This window comes from Mustela nigripes, chromosome 13, assembly GCF_022355385.1.
Source record: "Mustela nigripes isolate SB6536 chromosome 13, MUSNIG.SB6536, whole genome shotgun sequence".
Classification (NCBI taxonomy): Eukaryota; Metazoa; Chordata; class Mammalia; order Carnivora; family Mustelidae; genus Mustela; species Mustela nigripes.
Window position 1 is genome coordinate 52663365 of NC_081569.1, and position 23072 is coordinate 52686436.

The 23072-nt window shown below is 40.8% G+C and overlaps 1 protein-coding gene across 1 annotated transcript in view; it reads left to right on the forward strand.

Moving 5' to 3' along the window:
• Positions 1-23072, forward strand: part of AVEN (apoptosis and caspase activation inhibitor) — a 179450-nt gene that overhangs the window by 32114 nt on the left and 124264 nt on the right. Inside the window, exon 3 of the mRNA XM_059372110.1 lies at positions 14095-14272. Within this exon, the coding sequence (XP_059228093.1) occupies positions 14095-14272 (178 nt within the window). The remainder of the gene's footprint in view (positions 1-14094; positions 14273-23072) is intronic.

Below are 23072 nucleotides of genomic sequence, written 5' to 3' on the forward strand. Positions count from 1 at the left end.
TTTTTAATATTTTTATTTATTTATTTGGCAGAGATCACAAGTAGGCAGAGAGGCGGACAGAGAGAGAGGAGGAAGCAGGCTCCCCGCTGAGCAGAGAGCCCGATAGGGAGCTTGATCCCAGGACTCCGGGGCCATGACCTGAGCCGAAGGCAGAGGCTTTAACCCACTGAGCCACCCAGGCGCCCCAGCAGAAGTAGGTTTTAAGTGTCATACGTGCACTCCTCTTCATTCTAAACAGTGCCACCTTATTCCTTCTACAAAATATTTGCTCATGAAGTCTCTAAATACAATTTTTGCAGGAGCTGTCATTGATTGCTATTGGCTTCAGTTGAAGGGAGTCGGTGGCATGAGCGCTGCAAGTGCATCCGTCCTTTTCTCTTCGTGTTCATGTTGTCCTGTGCAGGTGCTCTTGAAGATAAAGCAAATATTTCAACACCCAGAAAAATTCAGCCAGCCCACAGAAGAGGAATGTTAGGCATTGCATACAACTCTATTCACCAGGGAGGAGCTGAAGAGGAGGATAAGTTCCACAGAGGCATGTCGACTGGTAGAAGGCTAGGGAAGGGGGAAGCACAGGACCTGTTTCAGGGGTGTCCGGTAAACCAGGTGCACAGAGAAAGACTTGACAGATGGTTGGTCTAGCGGAGTCCTTCCTTGTCATGTTCTGTGTCCGTGGGCTGTCCCTCATGAGGTAGGTGCTTAGAAGGGAGAAAGTTCTGGTAGGTCCATTGTTCTCTAGTGTGAACTGGCAAATCAAACAGCTTGTACTCGTTGGGCCTTGAGTTTGGCCCCTGACTAAAGACAGGACAACGAAAAAGTTGTGTGGAGAGTGGGTCTTGCATCTCCTGAAATTTGACCTGGTTAGTTAATCTTGCTTTTCCTCACAAGGAGAGAGAAGACCAACATTCAGCCGAGGGACCTGAATAATGCACATGTGGAGCTTTCCTGAAGGCATGCAGATTTCGAGCTGCATGTCTGTAGCTTTGATCCATCAGGAATGAAGGTGCAGTGAGGTTGGCAGTCCATTTGACTGAATTGTGAGGTGGTGGGAGAAGGGTTTTCTGCCAGATGATGGCATTGATCTTTTAATTAAGCATAGATTTAGATCACACCTGTTTTGTACAGTTCCTTTTTTTTTCTTTTACATTTTACCAGTTTGTCACCCGTTGACATCATCTTCTGTTTTCATCTTGTTCTGAAGTACTTTCTGCACTTTTTGGAAAAGCTTAAGTCTTTTCAAATTGTGTTTCTTTTCTCTATTGTTACTGATTATGTGTGGCCCTCTCCTCCCCATCTCTGGTCATATTTATTGCTTTTAACATAAGTGACTTCTTACTATCGAGCCCTTTCTTCACACTGTGAACCTTGCTGTTTTAAATGACCAAATGGTTTGAAGTTGAATAGGCTTTTGTGTCAGATTTGCTCTCTTGTGTAGATGCTAAGTGTTTGGAGTGGGTATGTGACCTATTTCAACAGTATTTCATCTTTGTATATATAATTATGTGTAAGATCCTAACCTATCTTCCAGGACTTCCTTGAAATTAAATAAGGTCTTTGAACAAGAATGAGTTTTGAAAGATCAAGATAGTGTCATTGATGTAAGGAAAGTGGCTTCACACATCAAAGGATGATTTTTGAATCCTCAGTCTGGCTTGCTATACTTCTTTTGCCATTTAAAAAGTGTCATTTTTTTCTGCTGGTGGTCAGGAGTTTTGAATAGAACCTTCATAAAGACTTTAGAAATGAAGAGCCTTAACACGTTAGAGAGAATGACTTGTTTTACTAAGATTTTGCTCTGTCAAGAGACATGTTGGCAAAAGCACCGGGTTGCATTCTAGGCAGGTTGTCATTCTGCTTCTGCTGTGAAGTGAGACCTTGGGCAAGTCCTTTTCTGAACCTCATCTCATCTCTAAAGCTTTGGGGCTTAAACCAAATGATTGTTTTAACCAAATTTTCAATTTGCCTCCACGGGTTGGTATCGTAGAGCAAGCTTGCAAAGGTGTCAGTAAGAAGTTCTATTCTAAAGGTAGAAGAGCATATTGTCTACTGGAAAAGCCTATTTTGAGGCTTGGAGAAGGCTAGATGATTTCATTAAAAAAAAAAAAAATCAAGACTCTATTGACCCTAGGGACACTAGCTGGTTCAGTCCGAAGAACAGTCCTTTTAGAATTTCTGAATAAGGCTTACTGAAATCACTTATCTTGATGATGACATCTTATTAAAATTGGTAACTACATGGCAACAGAAACTTTGCAGGAAAAAATCTTAAGCGAAAAATGTCCCAAAATAGCTGGTGAGAAAGGACTTTTTTGGGGGGGGGGGGATTTATTTATTTATTTGAGAGAGAGAGAGAAAGCAAGTTGTTGAGTGGGGGGAGGGGCAGAGAGAGGGCATCTTCCAAGCAAACTCCATGCTGAGCGTGGAGGCATCTGAGGAGCTGGGAATGGACAGAAGAGTGGTTCTGGCCCAGGTCCGTGATTCTGCTAACCAATGGGAATGACTTTCTCACGCCTCTTGTTTTTATCAAACTCTCTGAAACAAAACCACATCGGTGAGGACAAGATAGGAACCCGGAGAAGGAAAAGGATGGAGCCAGGAGCCCTGTGGGTCGTTACTGAAAAACGATACTAGACTCTGTTCCGCTAGCTTTGGATTCTACCCGCGGTGATTTCTCTTCAGAGTGGAGCTGGATCCTGCGAGAAGCTTTGCCAGTTGTTGCCGAGAGCTCATGGGGCCCAGACTGACTTGGCCTCTTCAGGCTTTTCTGTGAACTTTCTTGTACCCCACAGCTATCAGTGTGCCTAAGACCCGACATTGCCGGCTGCTGTTGTCAGTGGGTCTGCACACTTCCTCATGAGTGCCTGTTTGTTTGGGGGTGCTCAGGTCTGTCAGACGTCCCCCTGACTCCCCGTGGCTCCCCCTGCTTCCTCTCTCAGGCACAGGTACCATGCAGGACTTGTGGCTGTTGACTTGCTCCTTCCAGCCCATGCTTGGGGCTTTGCGGAGAGAGCTTACTACCAGGTTCGAATGGAAGTGTTCCATGGAGTTTTGATCATGCTATCCTACTGGCTCTGTGTGGTTTCTGTGGGGCATTAGGCTAAAAAACCATGCCGCTACTGTTACATCTTCCCATTGACCTCCCTGGGTTTTGTTTTGAACAGCTGTTATCCCTTGGTTACAAGCATCTTCTTTGCTAAATCTCTTGGAACCTGGGAACTGCTTTCCAGCGGGAGATAGCAGGTGCTGATTTCATTGGATTCCTCTCAGGCCACATGCCCACAGCTAAATTCAGCTGGAGCTGAATTATATGGTTCCCTCAACCTGAAATGCCTTCCTCCTTATTTTCTCTGGCTCACAAGGCTAGGCCTGAAGCTCTCTTCCATCTCTCTTTCCTCCATTGCTGGTGCTATTTCGGTGTTCCTATAACATCTTAGGAATGCACATGCACACATATGGCGCTTCTTTAAGTATATGTTTGCTTCTCTCATTTCTTCATAGGACTCTGTGTTCTTGAGGCACAAGGCCTTATCTGATTTTTCTACTCTCAGTGCCTGAACTGGTGACTGTCACCCCTTAACTACTTAAATAGTTGTTGAGGGATGCCTGGGTGGCTCAGCTATTTAAACATCTGCTTTAGTTCCGGTCATGATCTCAGGGTTCTGGGATGGAGTCCCAAGTTAGGCTCCCTGCTCAGCGGGGAGTCTGCTTTTCCTTCTGCCTGCACGCCTCCTGTTTACACTCTCCCTCTTTCTTTCTCTCTCTGTCAAATACATAAATGAAAAAAATCTTTAAAAAAATTAGTTGTTGGAGGAATGTTGGCAGTAGTGTTGGAATGTTTGCAAGGAACAAAAGCAGCCCTATTCAGATATACTGTAGGACAGACAGATGGAAGATAAGTGTCATTTGAAGTTATATTTAAAGAAAGGAATGTGTCCGGAGAAGGAACTAAAAATACAGGTGCTTTTTAATCTTAATTTTATTTTCAGAATTTGTGGTGCAGAGGCAGTGGCAATGGCTTCGTCACTCCTCGTGAGTTCATTTTAATTATAACAACTCAAAGAGGTTGTGGGGCATTTAAGAAATGTAGAACAGAGAGTAATGTTTAAGGAATTGGAAGTCTGTTCTTTTTTTTTTAATTTTTAAAAATTTTTTTAAAGATTTTATTTATTTATTTGACAGAGAGAAATTACAAGTACACTGAGAGGCAGGCAGAGAGAGAGAGAGAAGGAAGCAGGCTCCCTGCTGAGCAGAGAGCCCGATGTGGGGCTCGATCCCAGGACCCTGAGATCATGACCTGAGCCGAAGGCAGCGGCTTAACCCACTGAGCCACCCAGGCGCCCCGTGGAAGTCTGTTCTTAGGAAGGATGTGATATGGTTAATTTGGGTAGGAGACCTCATCCCGGCTTCAGCCATAGGGTCGACTGGCCCCTCTATTTCCACATGACCTCACCTGAGGGCAGAGTGTTCCTTCTAGTTCAGTAATTGTTTCCCTGTTAATTAACTTCTCTCCTGCTGTTGACTTGAGAGTTGGGGGAGTGTCTTAAAGTTGGCTAGATTAAAACAAACAAACAAACAAACAAACAAAAAAAACCCCAGCTATTTCATGGTCTGTGAGTTTTCTGGAAAGTGGAAGGTGATGATATTAAAACCTCAGTAACCAAGGAAACCAGTCCTGTGCTGGTGGATAAAAGGAGTGGAAATTTAACTGTGGCCGTGAAAGGAAATCTGGCCGCTAAGGCCATGCATGGCAACCCTAGGGAAGAGGAAGTAAAGGCACGAGCACATGACCCATCACCTGCCTCCTTAGGAGAAAGTGACCTGTTGGCAGCTGTGGTCAAGGTGAGTGAGGGGTGTATACTGAGCTTGCCCAGGAATATGCTCAGTATCTACATGCAGCCCTCCTATTAAGGTTGATATTTTTGAATATATAAAATCTTTAATTAAATGATGAGCTAAGAAAAGTTTTTGCTTGCAGTCCGTATTGTGTGTGTCTCTATTGTGTGTGTCAGTGGATTCACAAAGCAAAATGCTGACTTTTTCTACATCAGAACCACACCAAGAAGCAGATGGTCTTTATAGTTCCACTTAGTGCCTTTACTCGAAAAATTGTTGACGTTAACCTAATTCATAGAATTTTCCCTGGAGGTTGGGACTTGCAAATTTGATTAATTTGGTAGTTTTTAAAAAAATATTTTATTTATTTATTTGACAGAGAGAGGGAGGTAGGGAGGGAGAGAGAGCAAGTGTACAGGCAGAGGGAGCAGCAGGAGAGGGAGAAGCAGGCTCCCTGCTGAGTAGGGAGCCCAGTGCCTCGATTGATGCGATCCCAGGACCCTGAGATCATGACCTGATCTGAAAGCAGAGGCTTAACTGACTGAGCCACCCAGGCGGCCCTAATTTAGTAGTTTTTAAAAACTTTTTTTAGTCTGGAGGTGCCTGGGAGGCTCTTGGACTCTTGGTTTCAGCTTAGGTCATGATCTCAGGGTTGTCTGATCAACCCTGTGTTGGGCTCAGTGGGGAGTCTGCTGGGATTTTTCTCTGTCTACCTCTCCCCCTCCACACCTCATATAAATCTTAAACACACACACACACAACCTTTTTTAGCCTGAATTCTTACATGAAGTTCACGTTGTAAAGCAGATAAAATGAGACTGATTCTATGGCCACTTACCCCTCTTTTGCACAAGGACCTCCTAAAAGGAGTTCCACAAAGTGTAGTGTGAAATCATCATTTAGTCCTATGAAATTACTAAAGTCTGATTTCCAAACTACCCTTAATTATGGAAGCATAAACTCTTAAGATGTAATAATTCTTAAGGTCTTTACAATAAGATATCTCATACGCTAGTTCCTGTATAGACTGCTAGCCAATGGTAATTACCTTTCAGTGCCTTCTCTTTTTAGCCAACTCTCAATAACAAAATAACACAGATGAGAAAGATAAAAGGACTTGGAGAAAGAAAGATAAGGACTGGAGGGGCTCCTGGCTGGTTCAATTGGTAGAGCATGTGATTCTTGATCTTGGGTCCTGAGTTCAAGCCTCACGTTTGATGTAGAGTATTAAATAAACTAAAAAAAAAAAAAAAAAAAGAAAGAAAGAAAGATGAGGACTGGGAATGAGTGAAGAGCTCTGGCAGAAGTGTCATTGAGCAGCCACTTTGAGGACTGGGGTACCATTTTCTCTGTCCCCTCTTTCCTATATACCGATCAGAAGGAGGGACAAGAAAAGAAGATGTAGATAATTCTCTTCTAGAGAAACATCTGAATTTGAGGATAATTTGGACCACTTTCTTCCCATTCCTGCTGGCTAAAGTATTTTGCAGCTCAAATACTGTGTACATTGTTCTGGGCTCAGTAGATAATGTAGCTATATATGCCATGTATTGCATTTCAAAGGTGCTTATCTTCTAATGTATATTTTACTTAATACACAATGGCAAATGGAAACCTCCTTATTAGTTGACCTGTACATTAGGTATATAGTGTATATGTAAATATATTCATTCAATTATTTTTAAAATTTATTTGACAGAGATCACAAGCAGGCAGAGAGAGAGGAGAGAGCAGGCTCCCCACTGAGCAGAGAGCCTGATGTCGGGCTTGATCCCAGGACCCTGGGATCATGACCTGAGCCGAAGGCAGAGGCTTGGGTTAAAGCCTCTTTAACCTGAGCCACCCAGGTACCCCTTCAATTTTTAATAGAAATTTAGCTTCTTGAAATGCTGCATAAAAATTATTTTTGCTAGCATACTTTTTTTTAAAAAAATTATAATGTATTACTGGTTTCAGAGGTATGGGTCTGTGATTCATCAGTCTTATATAAGCCCCAGTGCTCCTTACATCACGTGCCCTCCTTAGTGTCCATCACTGTTACCCCATCCCTCCACCGTCTCCTGTTGAACAACCCTCGGTTTGTTTCCCATGATTAAGAGTCTCTTACGGTTTGTTTCCCTCTCTGGTTTCATCTTGTTTTATTTTTTCCTCTTTTTCTCTGTGATCCTCTGCCTTGTTTCTTAAATTCCACATATCAGCGAGATCATACGACAATGTCTTTCTTCGACTGACTTATTTCACTTAGCACAATACCCTCTAGTTCTATCCATGTCATTGCAAATGCCAAAATTTCATTTTTTGGATGGCTGTATAATATTCCATTTTATATATATACCACATCTTCTTTATCCATTCACTTGTCACCTGTTGATGGACATCTGGACTCTTTCCATAGTTTGGCTATTGTTGGCTTTGCTGCTAGAAACATTGGGGTGCAGGGCTAGCACACTTTTCTAATACCAAAAGCTGTCATTGAACTCTTTAATTATGATGGTTTAGAATTTTTTCTATAATTAAAAAATTTTTTAAAGTAGTGCATTGTCAGCTGCTACTAATAAAAATCCTGATTAGGGTTACAAATATAAAAGTTGACAATTAGACTGTTAAGTAAGGATCTATCTTAAAGCTTGTTAACAAAGAAAAATAAATAAAAAATTTTAAAAAATATTAAGGTGAAGGTGAATTAATATAATTTTCCAATTTCACACATTTTAACACTTTGGGTTGGATAATATTTGACATTATTACCTAATTACTGAAATTAGTTCCCAGTGACTTTCTGTTGGAAGGTTTCCTTAAATGCGTCCTCTTGCCTAAATTTCTGTCCCACCTGTCCCATTTATGGTGCAACTACATTTTGTGAGGAACACAGGAGGTTGTTGAAATATGTGAGATTGACTGTTTTCCGACCTCCGTGTTAGTTAGGTTCAAAGCCGGAAGACCCATGTCCACGCCCCTCTACTCCAGCAGAAAGTAAACAAGGACCTTGAAAAGTTAGGTTTTTGAGTATTAAAGGCTTTACATAGGCTCTTATTTAGTTGTTAGGTGCTACTAGTAACTTCCCAAGTTTTATTGGCTTATCTGAGGGCTCTTCAGGATAAAGATAATCTTTAAATACTCTCTTGGCAGATGGTTGCTCTTTTGAAAGAAAAGGTAAGAGGAGGTTTAAAAAACACTGTTGCCCAAGTATACTGTTCATAGACTGGCCAGTTAAATTAAGCGGTTTGTAATTTCATGTAAATTACTATTGTAGATTAAATAACAGTATGGCTGTGGTGAGCAAATCTTTTTATTGGTTCTGTGGTGCCTGTGGTAGCTGTTGTCTAGTTGGTCTCCATCACTGAAGGCGTGGTGCTGACACACCATCTACTACTGTTGAACAATCCCCCCCTTCAGTTAGGTCAGTGTTTGCTGCATATATTGTGGGACTTGATTATTGGAAAGCGTACGTTGTAGTCGTCACATCTTCATGCTAAACCGACCCTTTTATCACTGTGTAATGTCCTTCTTTGTTTCATAATAATTTTTGCTTTGAAGGTCATTTTGTCTGATACTTGCCTAGGCACTCTGGCTCTTTTTTACGAACTCTTTACATACAGTGGCTTTTGCCTTTCAGGACTTTATTATAATATTTTTCTTTGAATGTGTCTCCTATAGACTGTATATAGTTGGATCTAAAAACCTCCATTTCGCTAGTCTCTGCCTTTTGACTGGATTGTTGAATCTATTCACATATAATGTTGCCATTGACACGGTTGGATATTTATGTCTGGGCCTTATTTTTTGTTTCCCGTATGTCTCATGTAGATTCAGTTCCTCTGTTCCTCCTTTGCGGTTTCTTTTGCATACATATTTTTAATGTAACATTTAAATTCCTTTAATTGTTTTGTTTTTGTTTTTTTTTAGTCATTTCCTTAGTGCTTGCTCTGGGGTCCTACTATATACATTTTAACTTAGCAGAATCTGCTTCAGATCTGTGCTAGCTTAGTGAGGTACAGGGACATTGCTCATAGCTCTATTCCCCATGCCCCTCTTTGTGGTATTGTCGTTACACAGATTACATCTAGAGGTTACAAGAGCCAATAATACAGGGTTACCATTATTACCTTATATAATTTTATCTTTCAAAGAATGAGAGAGGAAAGAAGAATAAACATATGTTTATTGCTTTTATTATCCTAGCCTTCTTATTTCCTATTCCTAGTTTTGTTTGTGTGTTTGTGTTTGAGTTCCTGTACTGAGTCCTTCCCTTAGTGCAGGGCAGTTCAGTGCACACCCACCTCCTTTGTGCTGTTATTGGCAAATGTTTTGCTGGGCCCATAACATATGAAAATAGAATTATGCACATATTGTTTTAAATTGCTTTTTAAAATCCATTATGGGAAGAGGGGCTGTATCAGATATGATTTGCTAATATGATTTTGCTAATATTTTCTCCTAGAAGTTGCCTTTTCATTTTTAAAAATTAACTTTTTTATTTTAATTCCAGTATGGTTAACATACTGTTATATTAGTTTCAGGTGTGCAGTACAGTGATTCAACAGTTCTGTACATGACTCAGGACCTGTAGTCTCACTGGTTTATTATTTTTGTTTCATTGCCTTTGCTTTGCTGTCAAATCCAAAAAATTGCCAAGGCTAATGTCAAGGAGCTTACCCCCTACGTTTTTCCACTAGAATTTTTATGGTTTCAGGTATTACACTCAAGTGTTTAATCCATTTTGAGTTAATTTTTGTGTATGTTGTGAGATAGTGGTCTAGTTTCATTCTTTTCCAAGTGGCTGTCCAGTTTCCTAGTGCCACTTATTGAAAAGACTGTCCTCTCCCCATGGTGTACCCTTTGTCCTAATTGAACCTAAATGTGTGGGTTTATTTCAGGGCTGTTTGTTCTGTTGCATTGATGTGTCTATTTTTATGCCATTGCCATACAGTTTTGATTACTATAGCTTTGTAATATAATTTGCTGTCAGGAGGCATGGTACTTCTAGCTTTGTTGTTCTTTCTTAAGCTTGCTTTGGCTTTGCAGGGTCTTTTGTGGCTCCATACAAATTTTTAAGTTGGTTTTTTTCCCTGTGGAAAATGCCATTGGAATTTTGGTAGGGATTGCATTGAATTTGTAGATTGCTTTGAGGTAATAGGTTTTTAAAAAATATTTTACTTACGAGAGAGTACACACACAAGCATTTGCATGAGTGGGGAAAGGGGGAGGCACAGAGGGAGATGGAGAAGCAGGCTTCGTGTGGGGCTCTGCCCCAGGATCATGACCTGTACCAAGGCAGACACTTAACCAACCGAGCCCCTAGTTGTAGATATTTTAACAATATATATATTTTTGGAGAAAGATAGAGTGAGAGGGAGAAAAAACACGAATGGGAGGGAGAGTAATCTTAAGCAGGTTCCAGGTTAGAACAGAACCTGATGCAGGGATCGATCTCATGACCCTGAGGTCAGGATCTGAGCTGAAATCAAGAGTCAGTTGGTTAATTGACTCAGCCACGCAGGCGCCCTTTAACAACATTCTTTTAATCTGTGAGTGCAGCTGTCTTTGCGTTTGTATCTTCTTCAACTTCTTCCATCAGTGTATTATATTTTTCAGTATGCAAAATTAGCATACTAATATTTTAATGATGTTGTTAACATAATAGTGATGCCTTTGTGGTTTTCACATAGCTTTCTTTAATATTTACCTCATTTGTTCTATTCTTTCTATTTGGGGATTTTGCGCATTTTTTCCCAGATCTTTGCAAAATGAGCCACATGTAAAATCTCCAGGAGTTTTTAAGACCCCCCCTTTCTCTAATTTACATCAAGTGTCTTCTACACTTGATTATTTTTTACACCCTCTTGTTAGAGGGGCTCATGGCCGCTCTTCTCATCTCTGCAGTTGTGTGGGGGTAATGAGATCATTTTTCAGTGATTCTTCTAGGTTGGGGATTAGTGGGTCATTCAGTGGTGTGAGGCCCAGCCCATCATGAACACTTAGTAAATATTACATGATGGTGAGGGCAGGGCCATCCATTCTTCCCGGGTCCACTGCCTCCTATGTTGGTGCTTGTTTCACTGTTAGTAGCTCCTCAGGTGTTTCAGACCATCATCCTTTTCCACATCAAGCTGATCACTCTGCCCAGGCCACATTTTTACCAGGTGTTACAACAATGTTAAGAAATTTTGTGCTAACTGGAGAAGTCTCTGAACTGTGTTTACCCAGTGGGCCAACAAAGGAATATTGGATTTTCTCAGATTGAACACTGCTAGGATTTTCAGCTCTACTTCTGTCCCCCCAGTTCCACATCAGTTAGGAAGCTATTTTCTTCAGAATGTTGTGGGTATTTATTATTTAAACAACAGATCATGTATGAAGTCACAAAGATAAAAAAAAATTATCTTTTATAATTTTTCACCTTCTCAACCAATATTTTTTAGCCAAAAAATATTTAACTTGACTCCATTGGGCATTCAGATTTTTAGATATATATATATTTTAATCCACTATTTCTTATGAATAAGCACCACCAGGAAGCAGCCAGACAGAAGATGGATCCTTCTGCACTCTACCTGTACTGATCTCTTCAGTAAATCAATGTCCTAAAAATAGAGACTGTGCTAGGTTCAAAGGGACTTAGGGACAAACAGTGAACTACAGGGCATGACCTTGAATAGAATACTGGCTTGGATAAAACCAGCTCTAAAGGAAATTTTTGGGGCCAGGCAAATTTGGAAATAGTCCAGATAGTTATACGAAATGCCATTAACTGAGATGGAGAGATGCAGAATTTTGATGAAAAAATTCTTGTTATAAAAAAAGTCTATGTAAATATAGAGATAGTGCATATACTAGCAGATCTCTTTCTAAGACGTTAATGGTGGTGCTCCTACTCTCAAGGGATGGGAATGTGGGGTTTTTATTTCTTTACTTGTCCTCTCAATTTCTCAAATGCACATGTCCCATTTTTGTGGTAATAGAAACTTTTTTTTTTTTTTTTTGTAAAGTCTAGACTAACATGTCCTTTTATAGATGGGTTGTTGTAGTATATTTCACAAGTTTTTCTCTTTTTATTTTTTTAATTTTAATTTTAAATTTTTAAAAAAGATTTTGTTTATTTATTTGGCACAGAGAGAGAGATTACAAGTAGGCAGAGAGGCAGGTAGAGAGAGAGGGAGAAGGAAGCTCCCTGCCGAGCAGAGAGCCTGATGTGGGCTCGATCCCAGGACCCTGAGATCATGACCTGAGCTGAAGGCAGAGGCTTAACCCACTGAGCCACCCAAGCGCCCCAAGTTTTTCTCTTGATAAAGATTTTATAATCTTTAAGATACTTCTTTGAACCATTTCTTTAGATTCTACATGCATCTTCCTTTTTGAGATTTAATTTTTTATTATGGAAATTTTCAAATACATAGAAAAGTAAATAGAATAATATGATTATCAATTATGCTTGGTTTATTTCCTCTCCACCCACTATTTTGAAGGAAATCCCACATGTTCTATCTTTTCATTCATAAGTGGTTTGGTATTTATTCCAAAAAAATAAGAAGATTTAAAAAAATCATGATATAGTATCACACCAAACAATAAACATGTGAAATAATAGTATTTCTTCAATATAATCAAATATCCAGTCATTCACCTTTCTCTGATTATCTCATAAGTGATTTTTATCTGTAGTTATATTGTCTGAATTCGATTTCAGGCAAGTCGCTGACATTACAAATGGTTATGTAACCAGTAAGGTCTTTCAATCTATAGGTTTCTCTCTTCTCCCCCAGTGGTTTTTCTTCTTGCAAATTATTTATTGAGGAAACTAGACCCTTTATCTTTTATAATTTTTCACCTTCTGCATTTTTCTGCATGCTCTTTTTTAATACCCAAGATTGGAAGCTGTGCTCTTGAATGCATCTGAGCAGAGTTCTATTTAAAACTTAAAAGACTTACCGTGTTTATAAAATCTGTAAATTGAAATGGTTGATTTCTTTTTTTAAACTTTCAAAATACTTACTTTTAAAAACTAATCCTTAAAATTGAAAAAAATTAGCTGTATAGCAAATTTTTGTGCAACATCTAGAAATGATTTATTTCCAGTGACTTTATTTTTTGGAATGTATCAAATCAATATTTAGCCTATTGTCTTCCAGAAATGAAATATGAGGATTGAACTTCCATAACTGTTCTCTCTTCTCTCCCACCTCTTCCTCCTTATAATATTTTATGTATTTTATTTGCTTATTTATCTTTAATTACTTTAAATAATATACTTATGCCTCAGTTTCTTATGTAGCAGTTCAGTTTTCTCAAGCCACATTCTTGGGCATAAAAAGGATTAACTTCAGGGGTGCCTGGGTGGCTCAGTGGGTTAAAGCCTCTGCCTTTAGCTCAGGTCATGATCTTAGGGTCCTGGGATTGAGCCACATCAGGCTCTCAGCAGGGAGCCTGCTTCTTCTCTCTCTCTGCTTGCCTCTCTGCCTACTTGTGATTTCTGTCTAATAAATAAATAAAATCTTTTTTTAAAAAAAGGATTAACTTCTTTTCCATAACTAAAAGATCCCATTGCACCAGCTGGCAAAACCCTTAATCATTACCAATTCCAAGCAACCGTGGTCATTTTACATGTAAACTTATATAGGTCAGATAGTGCAGGTTGTTTCTGAGGTATTTATGTGGTGCCGATTTCTGGGAGTAGATAGGCTTTGAAATGGTTGATTTTTTTTTCTTTTTTTCAAGATTTTATTAGAGAGTGAGAGAGAGAGCATGAATGGTGGGGAGGAAAGCAAACTCCCCGCTGAGCAGGGAGTTGGATGTGGGGCTCCATCCCAGGACCCTGAGATCATGACCTGAGCTGAAGACAGATGCTCAACTGACTGGGCCACCCAAGTGCCCCTGAAAATCGTTGATTTGTATCCTAAAGTCCTCTAAGTTTAAGATTCATATAGCCTTGATTGTTTCAATGAGCTGAAACAGCTATTGAAAAAGCGTACACTGGGGTAGATGTTAGCCCTATCAGTTACACAGATTTTTTGGCAGGAACTTGCCAAATTTCCTCAGCAAAACTAAAGGAAAAGCTTGTCCTGAAAGTACATTCTGATATAATGGGGTCCTTTTGAAATACTATTTATTATCCTCAGAGAGCTTGGTCTACCAATGTGCTCTTCATCGTGATACCGGTGTACTATTTTTTTTGTTGTTGTTGTTTGGTTTTACTTTACTGCTAAGGCTGCTGAGGTCGAAATTTCCACTGCTTGTGTATTGATTTGTCTCTAATGATTGCAGGTTGAAGATGACAGTGATGCAGAGACCTATGGAGAAGAGAATGAGGAACAGGGAAATTATTCTAAAAGAAAGATAGTCTCTAACTGGGATCGATATCAAGATATTGAAAAAGAGGTCAATAATGAAAGCGGAGAATCACAGAGGGGGACGGACTTCAGCGTTCTTCTCAGCTCAGCAGGTATGAATCCCATTCGCATGCATATGCTTTAGTGCTCCGAGAGTCCCGCAGACCTTTTATTTATGTTCCTTTTAAAACTGTGTTGTAATACCTAGCAGTTCATTTTGTCCTTTGGATTTTAAATTTGAGTAAAGGACAGCGTATCTAATGGCTTGTAAGGAAGAAAGATGTTTCTTTAAGTGAAAGCTAGGGATTCCACGTACCGACGTAGAAGGACTTAAGTCCTGGTTGAAATGGATGAAAGTCTTTACAGAAGTGAAAAATGCTGCACTATGCCCCTCTGACTTGGGTAGTCTGAAAAGAGAAGTCTTTTCCTTGATTTCATAGGAATCAATACTTATGTTTATACAAAGCTTTATGAAGCTTCTAGAATATGTGTTCTTTCCTCTTTTATGGCCAGGACTATGCATATTAGTGGATATGCACATAGAAGAGACCTGTGTATCTGAACGTGAAAACCCTTCTGTTTTGCTTTTGGACGGTTTTCTCTAGCAGTAAGGTGCCACACCCTTTCCTTCTCTGGCCAGCTCTTTTTGAAGACAGAATCCACCCTGAGTGTGCAGCTGTGTGAGGCTGGAGAGTAGGAGTATAGTGAGAGGAGAATGGAACAGGGCTGGTTGTACAGATGGCTACTGTCTACTAGGGTGTGGCACGAGGGTTGAAAGAATGAATGGCAGATGGATTAGTGGTTTTCAGGGGTTAGGGATGGGTTTGGTGGATGCGGTTATAAGAAGGTAACATGAGGTGTCCTTCTAGTGCTGATACTGATCATTTTCTCGATTGTGGTGGTAGATACACAAACCTACCCAAGTGATAAAATTGTCTAGAACTTAAGACACACACACACAAGTGAGTACAAATAAGGCTGGAAAAATCTGAACAACATTGGTGGGTTATATCAATATCAATATGTCAATATTCTGGTTGTGATATTATACTGTAGTTTTGCACAGTGTTATCATTAGGGAAACTGGGTCAAGTGTGGGAGATCTCTCTGTGTTGTTACTACAAGTATTATGAGAGTCCATGATGACCTCAACAACAAAATATTACCAGGTCAAAAAAATTTTAAAGGATGAGGCGGTAAGAAGCAGAGAAATAAAATGAAGATTTTCAGACAGTTTGCTTTAAATTCCCTCTTCCTCCTGACTTTTATGTTGCTGTTGAGTTCAACTTGTCTTTTTTCTCCTCTGCCTATATTTTTGAATGCCTGTACCAGACTAAGCATCCTAAAGTGATGAATTCTCTTCTGACTTAATTAAACCCTTTGAGGAGAAAGAGAGTTGTAAGTGGAGAGAGTATGTGAGTGTGAGTCAGAAGAGCAAGGTTCAGCCTGGTGTCATTACATTCTATGCCCCCCACTCCACCACGCAGTAACCCTCTTAGAAGAGATGTTTGCTGAGGGCCTCAAACTCACGGACTGTTCAGGGACTGGTGACTCATCTTCTTGCCGGTCAGATGAGTACTACCCTCTGACCCGAATTTTGGCCAATTACACTTTTCTTCAAGGTGGGAGAAAGGTAAAAGGTAGGCTGCTTATTTTCTCTTTCTCTGGCGGTTCTGTGAAAGGACGTAGGGAAAACTTGAAGTAGGCGCAATGTGGTTCATTAAACAATTATTTGAGTATCCGCTACTTCCATGAACTACCTGGTTTTAGTTGAACCAAATGTATAGTCCATTACTAGGACTGTGTCTGGCCTGTGAGAGATCCTGCATGAATGTTTGAAGGCAATGCAAAATTCAAGTCTGACCTAGCACTTATGCCCAGTGGTGTACTATTTTGGTTACTTATGTTAGCATTTTATTTACAGTTTAAAACCCAACATGATTTGGGTCTCACATGTCTTTCCTGTAGTCTGTCTTTGCTTGCTGATTTCTTCCCAGGTGACTTATCTGTGATTTGGTTTTTTGGGTGATCACAATTGTGACAATTGTGATCATCTTCTGATAGGTGCTTTGATTTTTTTCCCCCCATTCTGCTGGTGATTGGTCATTTTCTTTTCACCATGCCCTATGCCTGAGAAGAGCCACCATGTTCTCTTCATTGTAGGAGCAGGACTGTATTAATTTGCTTTTGAGGGATGGACTTCCTTCTCTGATCCTAAAATATTAATATTCTCCAGCTAGTCTGACTATACTCCTTGGAGTCACGGACTTCTAGTATACCATATTCATCTGTATAAATAGATACATAGCCCAGAAAAGTACATTGCTAGTTTATTAGATGTGCACATCATCAACTTTTCTAGATCTAGCCGAATTGCTCTCCAAAGTGGAGATGAGCTAGGATTCCTAGTGTTCGCTGTCTTTGGCCATATGTAGTACTGTTAGACTTTTTAACTATTGCCCTCTGACTGAATGGTGTCTGGTTGTGGTTCATTAAACAATTATTTGAGTATCCGCTACTTCCAGGTACCATTTTAGAGATTGAGCATATGGCAAAGAACAGAGCAGACCAAAACACGCGCCTCCTGGAGTGGACCTTCTAAAGCGTGGAGACACATTAAAGAAAATCAAGTATGTAAGATGCTAAGTGGTGATAATTCCTTGAGATCGAGATGAAGTGGGGGAGAGGCTATTATAATTTTAGAAAGAGTGGCCAGAGAAAGTCTTATTGAGATGATGACATTTGCATAAAGGCCTGAGGAAGGTGAGTGAGGAAGCATTGAAGATATCTGTGGGAGGAGTGTTGTAGGCCAAGGGCATAACAAGTTCAAAGGCTTGGTGACAGGAGTATAGAGAATAGCAAGCGAGGCCAGCATGACTGGAACAAAGTGACCAAGTAGGTGATAAGGTCAGAGAGGCATATGGGGCCAGATCACGGGGGGGCTTGTAGATTATTATTAAAGATGTTGGCTTTTACTCTGAGATGAGCAGCTATGAGAGGGTTTTGAAGAGAAGAGTGGCATGGCTTAACTTAACAGAACCTCTCTGGTTGCTGTGTTGGTAAACCAGCTGGGAGGCTATTGCAACAACCCAAACAAGTAGGGATGGTGGCCGTGGCCAGGGTGGTGGCCATGGAGCCGGTGAGATATGGCTGGGTTCTGTGTCTATTTTGAGGGAAGAGCATACAGGGCTTGAGGATGTGGGGTATGAGGTAAAAGATGTATGAGTATGATGCCAGGTTCTTGGCCTGAGAACTACAGGAAGGAAGCTGCCATTGATTGAGATAGGTAAGACCATGGGAGGTGCTCAGTTTTGCATGTGTTATCATTGAGCTGCCAGTTGGACATCTGTGTTAGTCAGAGTTCTTGGAGGACCTAGATGGCACCCTCAATATTATTAGAAGGAATTTTTTTTTAAGGTTTTATTTATTTATTTATTTGACAGACAGAGATCACAAGTAGACAGAGAGGCAGGCAGAGAGAGAGAGAGGGAGAAGCAGGCTCCCCGCCTAGCAGAGAGCCGATGCAGGGCTCCATCCCTTGTCCCTGGGATCATGACCTGAGCTGAAGGCAGAGGCTCAACCCACTGAGCCACTCAGGCACCGCAGAAGGAACTTTTAACAAAGGCATCATTTACACAAGTATGGGCGGGATGTGGGGAGAGCACATAGATTGTAGAGCATTGGGAGGAATGGCAACAGCAGAGATGTTACTATCCCTCCTCACTGAAACTCTGGGGGAGAGATTCTTATAGGGCAGTTGACCTTGAGAGGATGAATCAATCACCTTTGCTCCAGAGATCTAGCCAGTGAAGGTGACTCTCCAGGGAGGGAGAAGGTGAATACTCTGGTCTTATACTGCCCCCCCACCTTTATTCTCCTGCCAGGGCTTCCCAGAATCCTAACCTACTAGCAGCCAGAAGGCAAACAGAGCCTGTTGCTGTCATCCATATAGATCAGCCTCTTAGGGCAGAACAGGGAGGAGGAAGAAGGAGGGTGAATCTGGAGGTACAAATGTAAGAGCTCCAGTGTAGCATCCGATAGGAAATACCTCGCAGGTAGCTGGATGAAGACCTCTGGGGTGCGGGATCCGGGTCTGGCCTGGAGATACACATCTGGGGGCTGGCAGCCTGTAGGTGATACTCAGAGTCACGAGACTGTGTGAGATGACCAGGGAGTTATTAGTAGAAAAGTTCTGAGCACTGGGCAGCACAGTGTTTAGAGCTTATGGAGATGAGAAGGAACCAGCAAAAGGAGACTGAGTGTGAGCAGCTGGAGGAAAAAGATACCAGGAAACTGTTATCTTTAAATGTTTCCTGGAAGGAGGGATCTGTGTCAAATGCACTTGATGACATCTAGAAATTGACACTTGCCTTTAACAACATGGGGTTACTAGTGATCTTGGCAAGAGTAGTTTTATTTATTTATTTTTTAAAGATTTTATTTATTTATTTACAGACAGAGATCACAAGTAGGCAGAGAGGCAGGCAGAGAGAGGAAGGGAAGCAGGCTCCCTGCTGAGCAGAGAGCCTGATATGGGACTCCATCCCAGGGCCCTGGGATCATGACCTGAGCTGAAGGCAGAGGCTTTAACCCACTGAGCCACCCAGGTGCCCCAGTAAGAGTAGTTTTGTTTGGTGGGATAAATTCATTCTTGAATTCAAAAAGAATAGGGGAGGAGAGACATTGGAGACAGCAAGCATAAATACCTCCTAATTTTAAGGAGTCTTATTATTATCAGAAGGAGGAGCGATGGACTGGTGGGGGAAGTGGGTCAATACCTGTTTTTAATTTTAATTTTAGTTAATTAATTTTTTTCAAGACCTGTTTTTTAAAGATGGGAGAAATAACTGCACATTTATTTGTTGATAGAACAGTCTGGAAGAGAGGGCAAAAAATAATGTAGGAAGAGGTGAGAATGACTTGATTTATGTTCTTTGGTCCACATGTGGTGATGGAAACTCTATTGGACAGATGGTGGGAGTGCCCATGGCTCGGGGCTCAGACAGTTGTTGAACTGTAATCAGAGGAAAGGCCAGAACATAGAGGCATGGATACAGGTAGGGGGGTTGATGCGATAGGGCCTTCTAATTGCTTCTGTTTTCTTAGTGAAAGAAGAATGCTCTGAGTGAGGGTCACCAAGGGGTCCTAGAAGTGTGAGAGGGTAGAAGATAAGAATGGTTGTCTACATGGTGGGAGAGTGAACGAAATAGGAAACTGTGGCTGGGTTGCTGGGTGGTACTAGAGGCCCACTAGAGTTGGTGTTTATGAACATGAGGTAAGAAGGGTGTTGTTCCCTCTTTCGTCTGCTGTTTTGTGTGCAAGTAAAGAGGGGTAGAGAGTAGGATTTATTCATGGTTACAGCTTAGCTAAACAAATGTACTGAAGGGAGACAGAAGACAGAGGGTGACTAGACTTTAAGCATTATTTTATATTCTAGGATCAGCTGTGTGGTGTGTATACCTCCGGTCCAATTCTCAAATGCCATTTTGAGGATGGACCTTTTGGTAAGAATACATCTAGCTTAATGTTTTGTTACTTTCCTTGTAGGATTTACATTGTAATTAATTCAAAGAGGGAGTTTCTACTGCACACACAGCTGGTGTGTATGTATGTTGGCATATATGTACATATGTGTATGTATTCGCTTAGGAAGATCGTACTGTCATTTTTTAGTAAATTCGAAGGTTCATCTCTTGGACCCTTGGGAGACACTCTAGAAAGCTCTAGGACACCTGTCCCAGGAGACGAGTGTGAGTGTGTGTAGTGATGCTGGTCAGAAGAACCACATGTGAAAGTCACTGAGATGTCCATTCATAGTGGAATGAGTACATTAAAACGAGGTTGAGTCTCTCAAACATACTGTAAAGTAAAAGGAGCATTACATAGCCACAAAATACCTCTGTATTCTTCTACTTGAAGTTCACACACAAGAAAACAGTAAGCTGAGTTATTTAGGCAGCCGTATTTGTAATGGTAAAATGGAAACCAAGGAAATGATTATGGTAAAATTCAGGATTGTTGTCCCCTCTAGGGGAGAGGTGAGGGCTAATGATTGGGGAGGGGTGTATAGCAGGTGTCAGGGTTGGGGGACTTCTGTGATATTCTGTGATATTGTGATATTGACCTATCTGTTTCTTGACCTGGATGATGTTTATTTATGTTTGTTGAATATTCTTTGGACGTCTAGGTGGCTCTGTTGGTTGGGCATCTGCCTTTGGCTTGGGTCATGATCTCGGGGTCATGGGACTGATTCCCACATCAGGATCCTTGCTTGGCAGGGAGCCTGCTTCTCCCTCTGCCTGAGTCTCCCTCTGCTTTTGCTCCCCCCACCTTTGACAAATAAGTAAAATAAAATAAAAAAAATTAACTTAAATTTTATCTTACCTATTCTTTTATGTGTCTCTCTAGACAAGGAAAGCCTGAGAATGGATTTCTCATGATAGGATTTCAGTTACCCTCATAGACCATGGGGAACACTTTGGAAGAGGCATTCCTTTTTGGCACCCTGAGGCCTTCATCGTGTAGGCTCTGCCTGTGTTGTTTTGGTCTCTGGTCGTGGGTAGTGGCATCTTATTTTTCCAAGTGGAGGATAAAGGAAGAGGGGACTAGTTTGTTTGAAGTCATACTTTTGCTGGTAGGATTGAGAGTCCTCAGACGAGATCTTTTTAGGACTCTTTCTGTAAGGCTCTGAAGCAGTTGCGCCCACAGCTTTTCTTTCTGAACAGTGTTGTTGCAGTTCTAACTTCTGTTTCACCAGCTTTGAGAATGGTACTGTACTCTCACTTAGGTTCAGGCATAAGATGTTAGCTCTTTAAGCAAGTTTTCTGCCCCTCCCCACCCCCCCCCCCCCCCCCACCCCCCCAGTGGTGAGTCATTGAATTCATGCCACATGCTCTATGTATTCCTTTCAAGAAGTCACAGACAACCAGAGTTAGAAAAAATGTTGACAGTGTGAGCAGAATGCACTGGAGCAATATTGAAGATAAACATGTGAAAAAAACTTTTATGTGCAAGTCTGTAAGCTCTGTTTATTTTCAGTGGAACAAATACAAACAAAACGATTAGCTTGCAGTTTGGTCAGCATAGTTGTGCATGTGTATTTTCATTTCAAGTTATTATATCTTTTCTACAGTGTAATTTTATGAAAAGCTGATTTTGGTGGGGGTAGATTTTAATTATAATGGTATTTGATCCCCCCCGCCCCACCCCTTCGGACTGAACAAGAAAAGAAAACCTCTCGCTCTAGCGGCCCATGAAGCAGCAAAATGGCTGAATTTGTCCTGGTGGACTCAGTTCATTTTTTTTTTTCTGTTTCTATGGTATGCATTTTATCAGTTTTTACTAATATATTCTTATCACAAAGACCGTTTAGTAGATGAACCTTCCCTTTGGTATTTGAATCATTTGAAATAACAGAAACAGAACAATGTATGCACAAAAAAAAAAAAAAATCTTCATTTGAGAACGACAAAAATGTAAAACCACAAAAAAAATATTTCCTTTCTTATAGGCAGACATGGAAGTGGGTTTAATTTGATTTTCTTTTTTTAAACCTCCAAAGATAAAAAGCAACTGAATACCTGGAAATGGGTTTGCCAGATTCCTGGTCTCTGTGCCACTGCGTGTTTCTGGTGGTTTCCTTGCAGGTTCTCCTTTGTCTGCTCTTATTGGCCCAGTGGCGTCCTTTTCATCCTGTGCCTCTCCCCCATGCACATTCACTTTCTTGCCATGAAACTGTACCTTCCCTGATGGCTTTAATTCCTCTCCCTCTTCCTTCAGATCTGTGACCTTTCCAGTTCCATTTGTTTAGGGATTCTTGTTGATCCTCCATGACTTCTTTTGGCGCTGTTCCCCCCCACCCCGACCTCTCCTCAGTACCTCCCCACCTCACTTCTTTGTTCCATAAATTGAAAGTTACCAGTCTTGGCTTACTTGGCCAGTCTAGTGCTTCTTAGCTTTTTCTTTAAATAGAATTACTCCTCTCCATTTTACATCTCCATGATTTGAGAAACGGAAGTGTGGGTCTTTTCTAGGTCCGATCATCTAAGTCCTCCCAAAGTTTCAGCATTCAACTTTCCAGAGATTTCATTTTAGTGTCTGTAGCACTTCTTTCTTCTTGTTTAGTTTCTTAATTTAACTCACACCGTATTTTCTTTCTTCATTCTCTTTCTTTCTTTCTTTTTTGCACAGTTTCCTCCTTAAAAAGTCTTAGAAGGTCTTTATGCTTTTGGCTGGTGTCTCTATAAACTTTTTAGCAAATTCAGTACTATCAGACCCTGCAAATATTGATCCCTTCATGCTTTGTGTAATGTTGTTTTCATTTGAATATTTTGTGCTTGACCTTTATCTTCTAATCCTTTATGTCACCATGGATTGCATCAGCTGGCAAACCTTTCATACACAAGGATCTGTTTTTACATCATTTTGAATACTCATCAGTCACTGGAGAGACATTTCATACTCATTAGAGAGCCGTTTGTGTAGAGAGCTGCTGGTGTTAGCTCTATTTTTATTTCCACAGGTTTTGTCTTTCATTTGCTCAGTGCTTCCATTATATGAAAATCTGTTGTCAGGGAGTTCCCCTGTTGGATTTTAGTATCTCCAGGGGAACCCACCTTTTACCCAGTGTGACCGGTCCCCTTTAAAAACTTGTCTCGTGGCAAATTGAAGTCACTGAAATAATACTTGATTTAATGACAGATTTTGGTCCCAGAGAAACCATTTTGTCACAGTCCCCACTTTCGGCGGTTGCGGCCACCTTTCTGGTCCTCCTGCTGCCGAGCTGGGCCACTGGATCACTAGCAGTGATCATTTTTAAGAACTGAATGTTTAGGTTATTAGGTAATTTAGGTTATTCTTACTAGAAATATAGAGAGGATACTAGTGAATCTTTTTCGGTTGGACTTGTGTTCC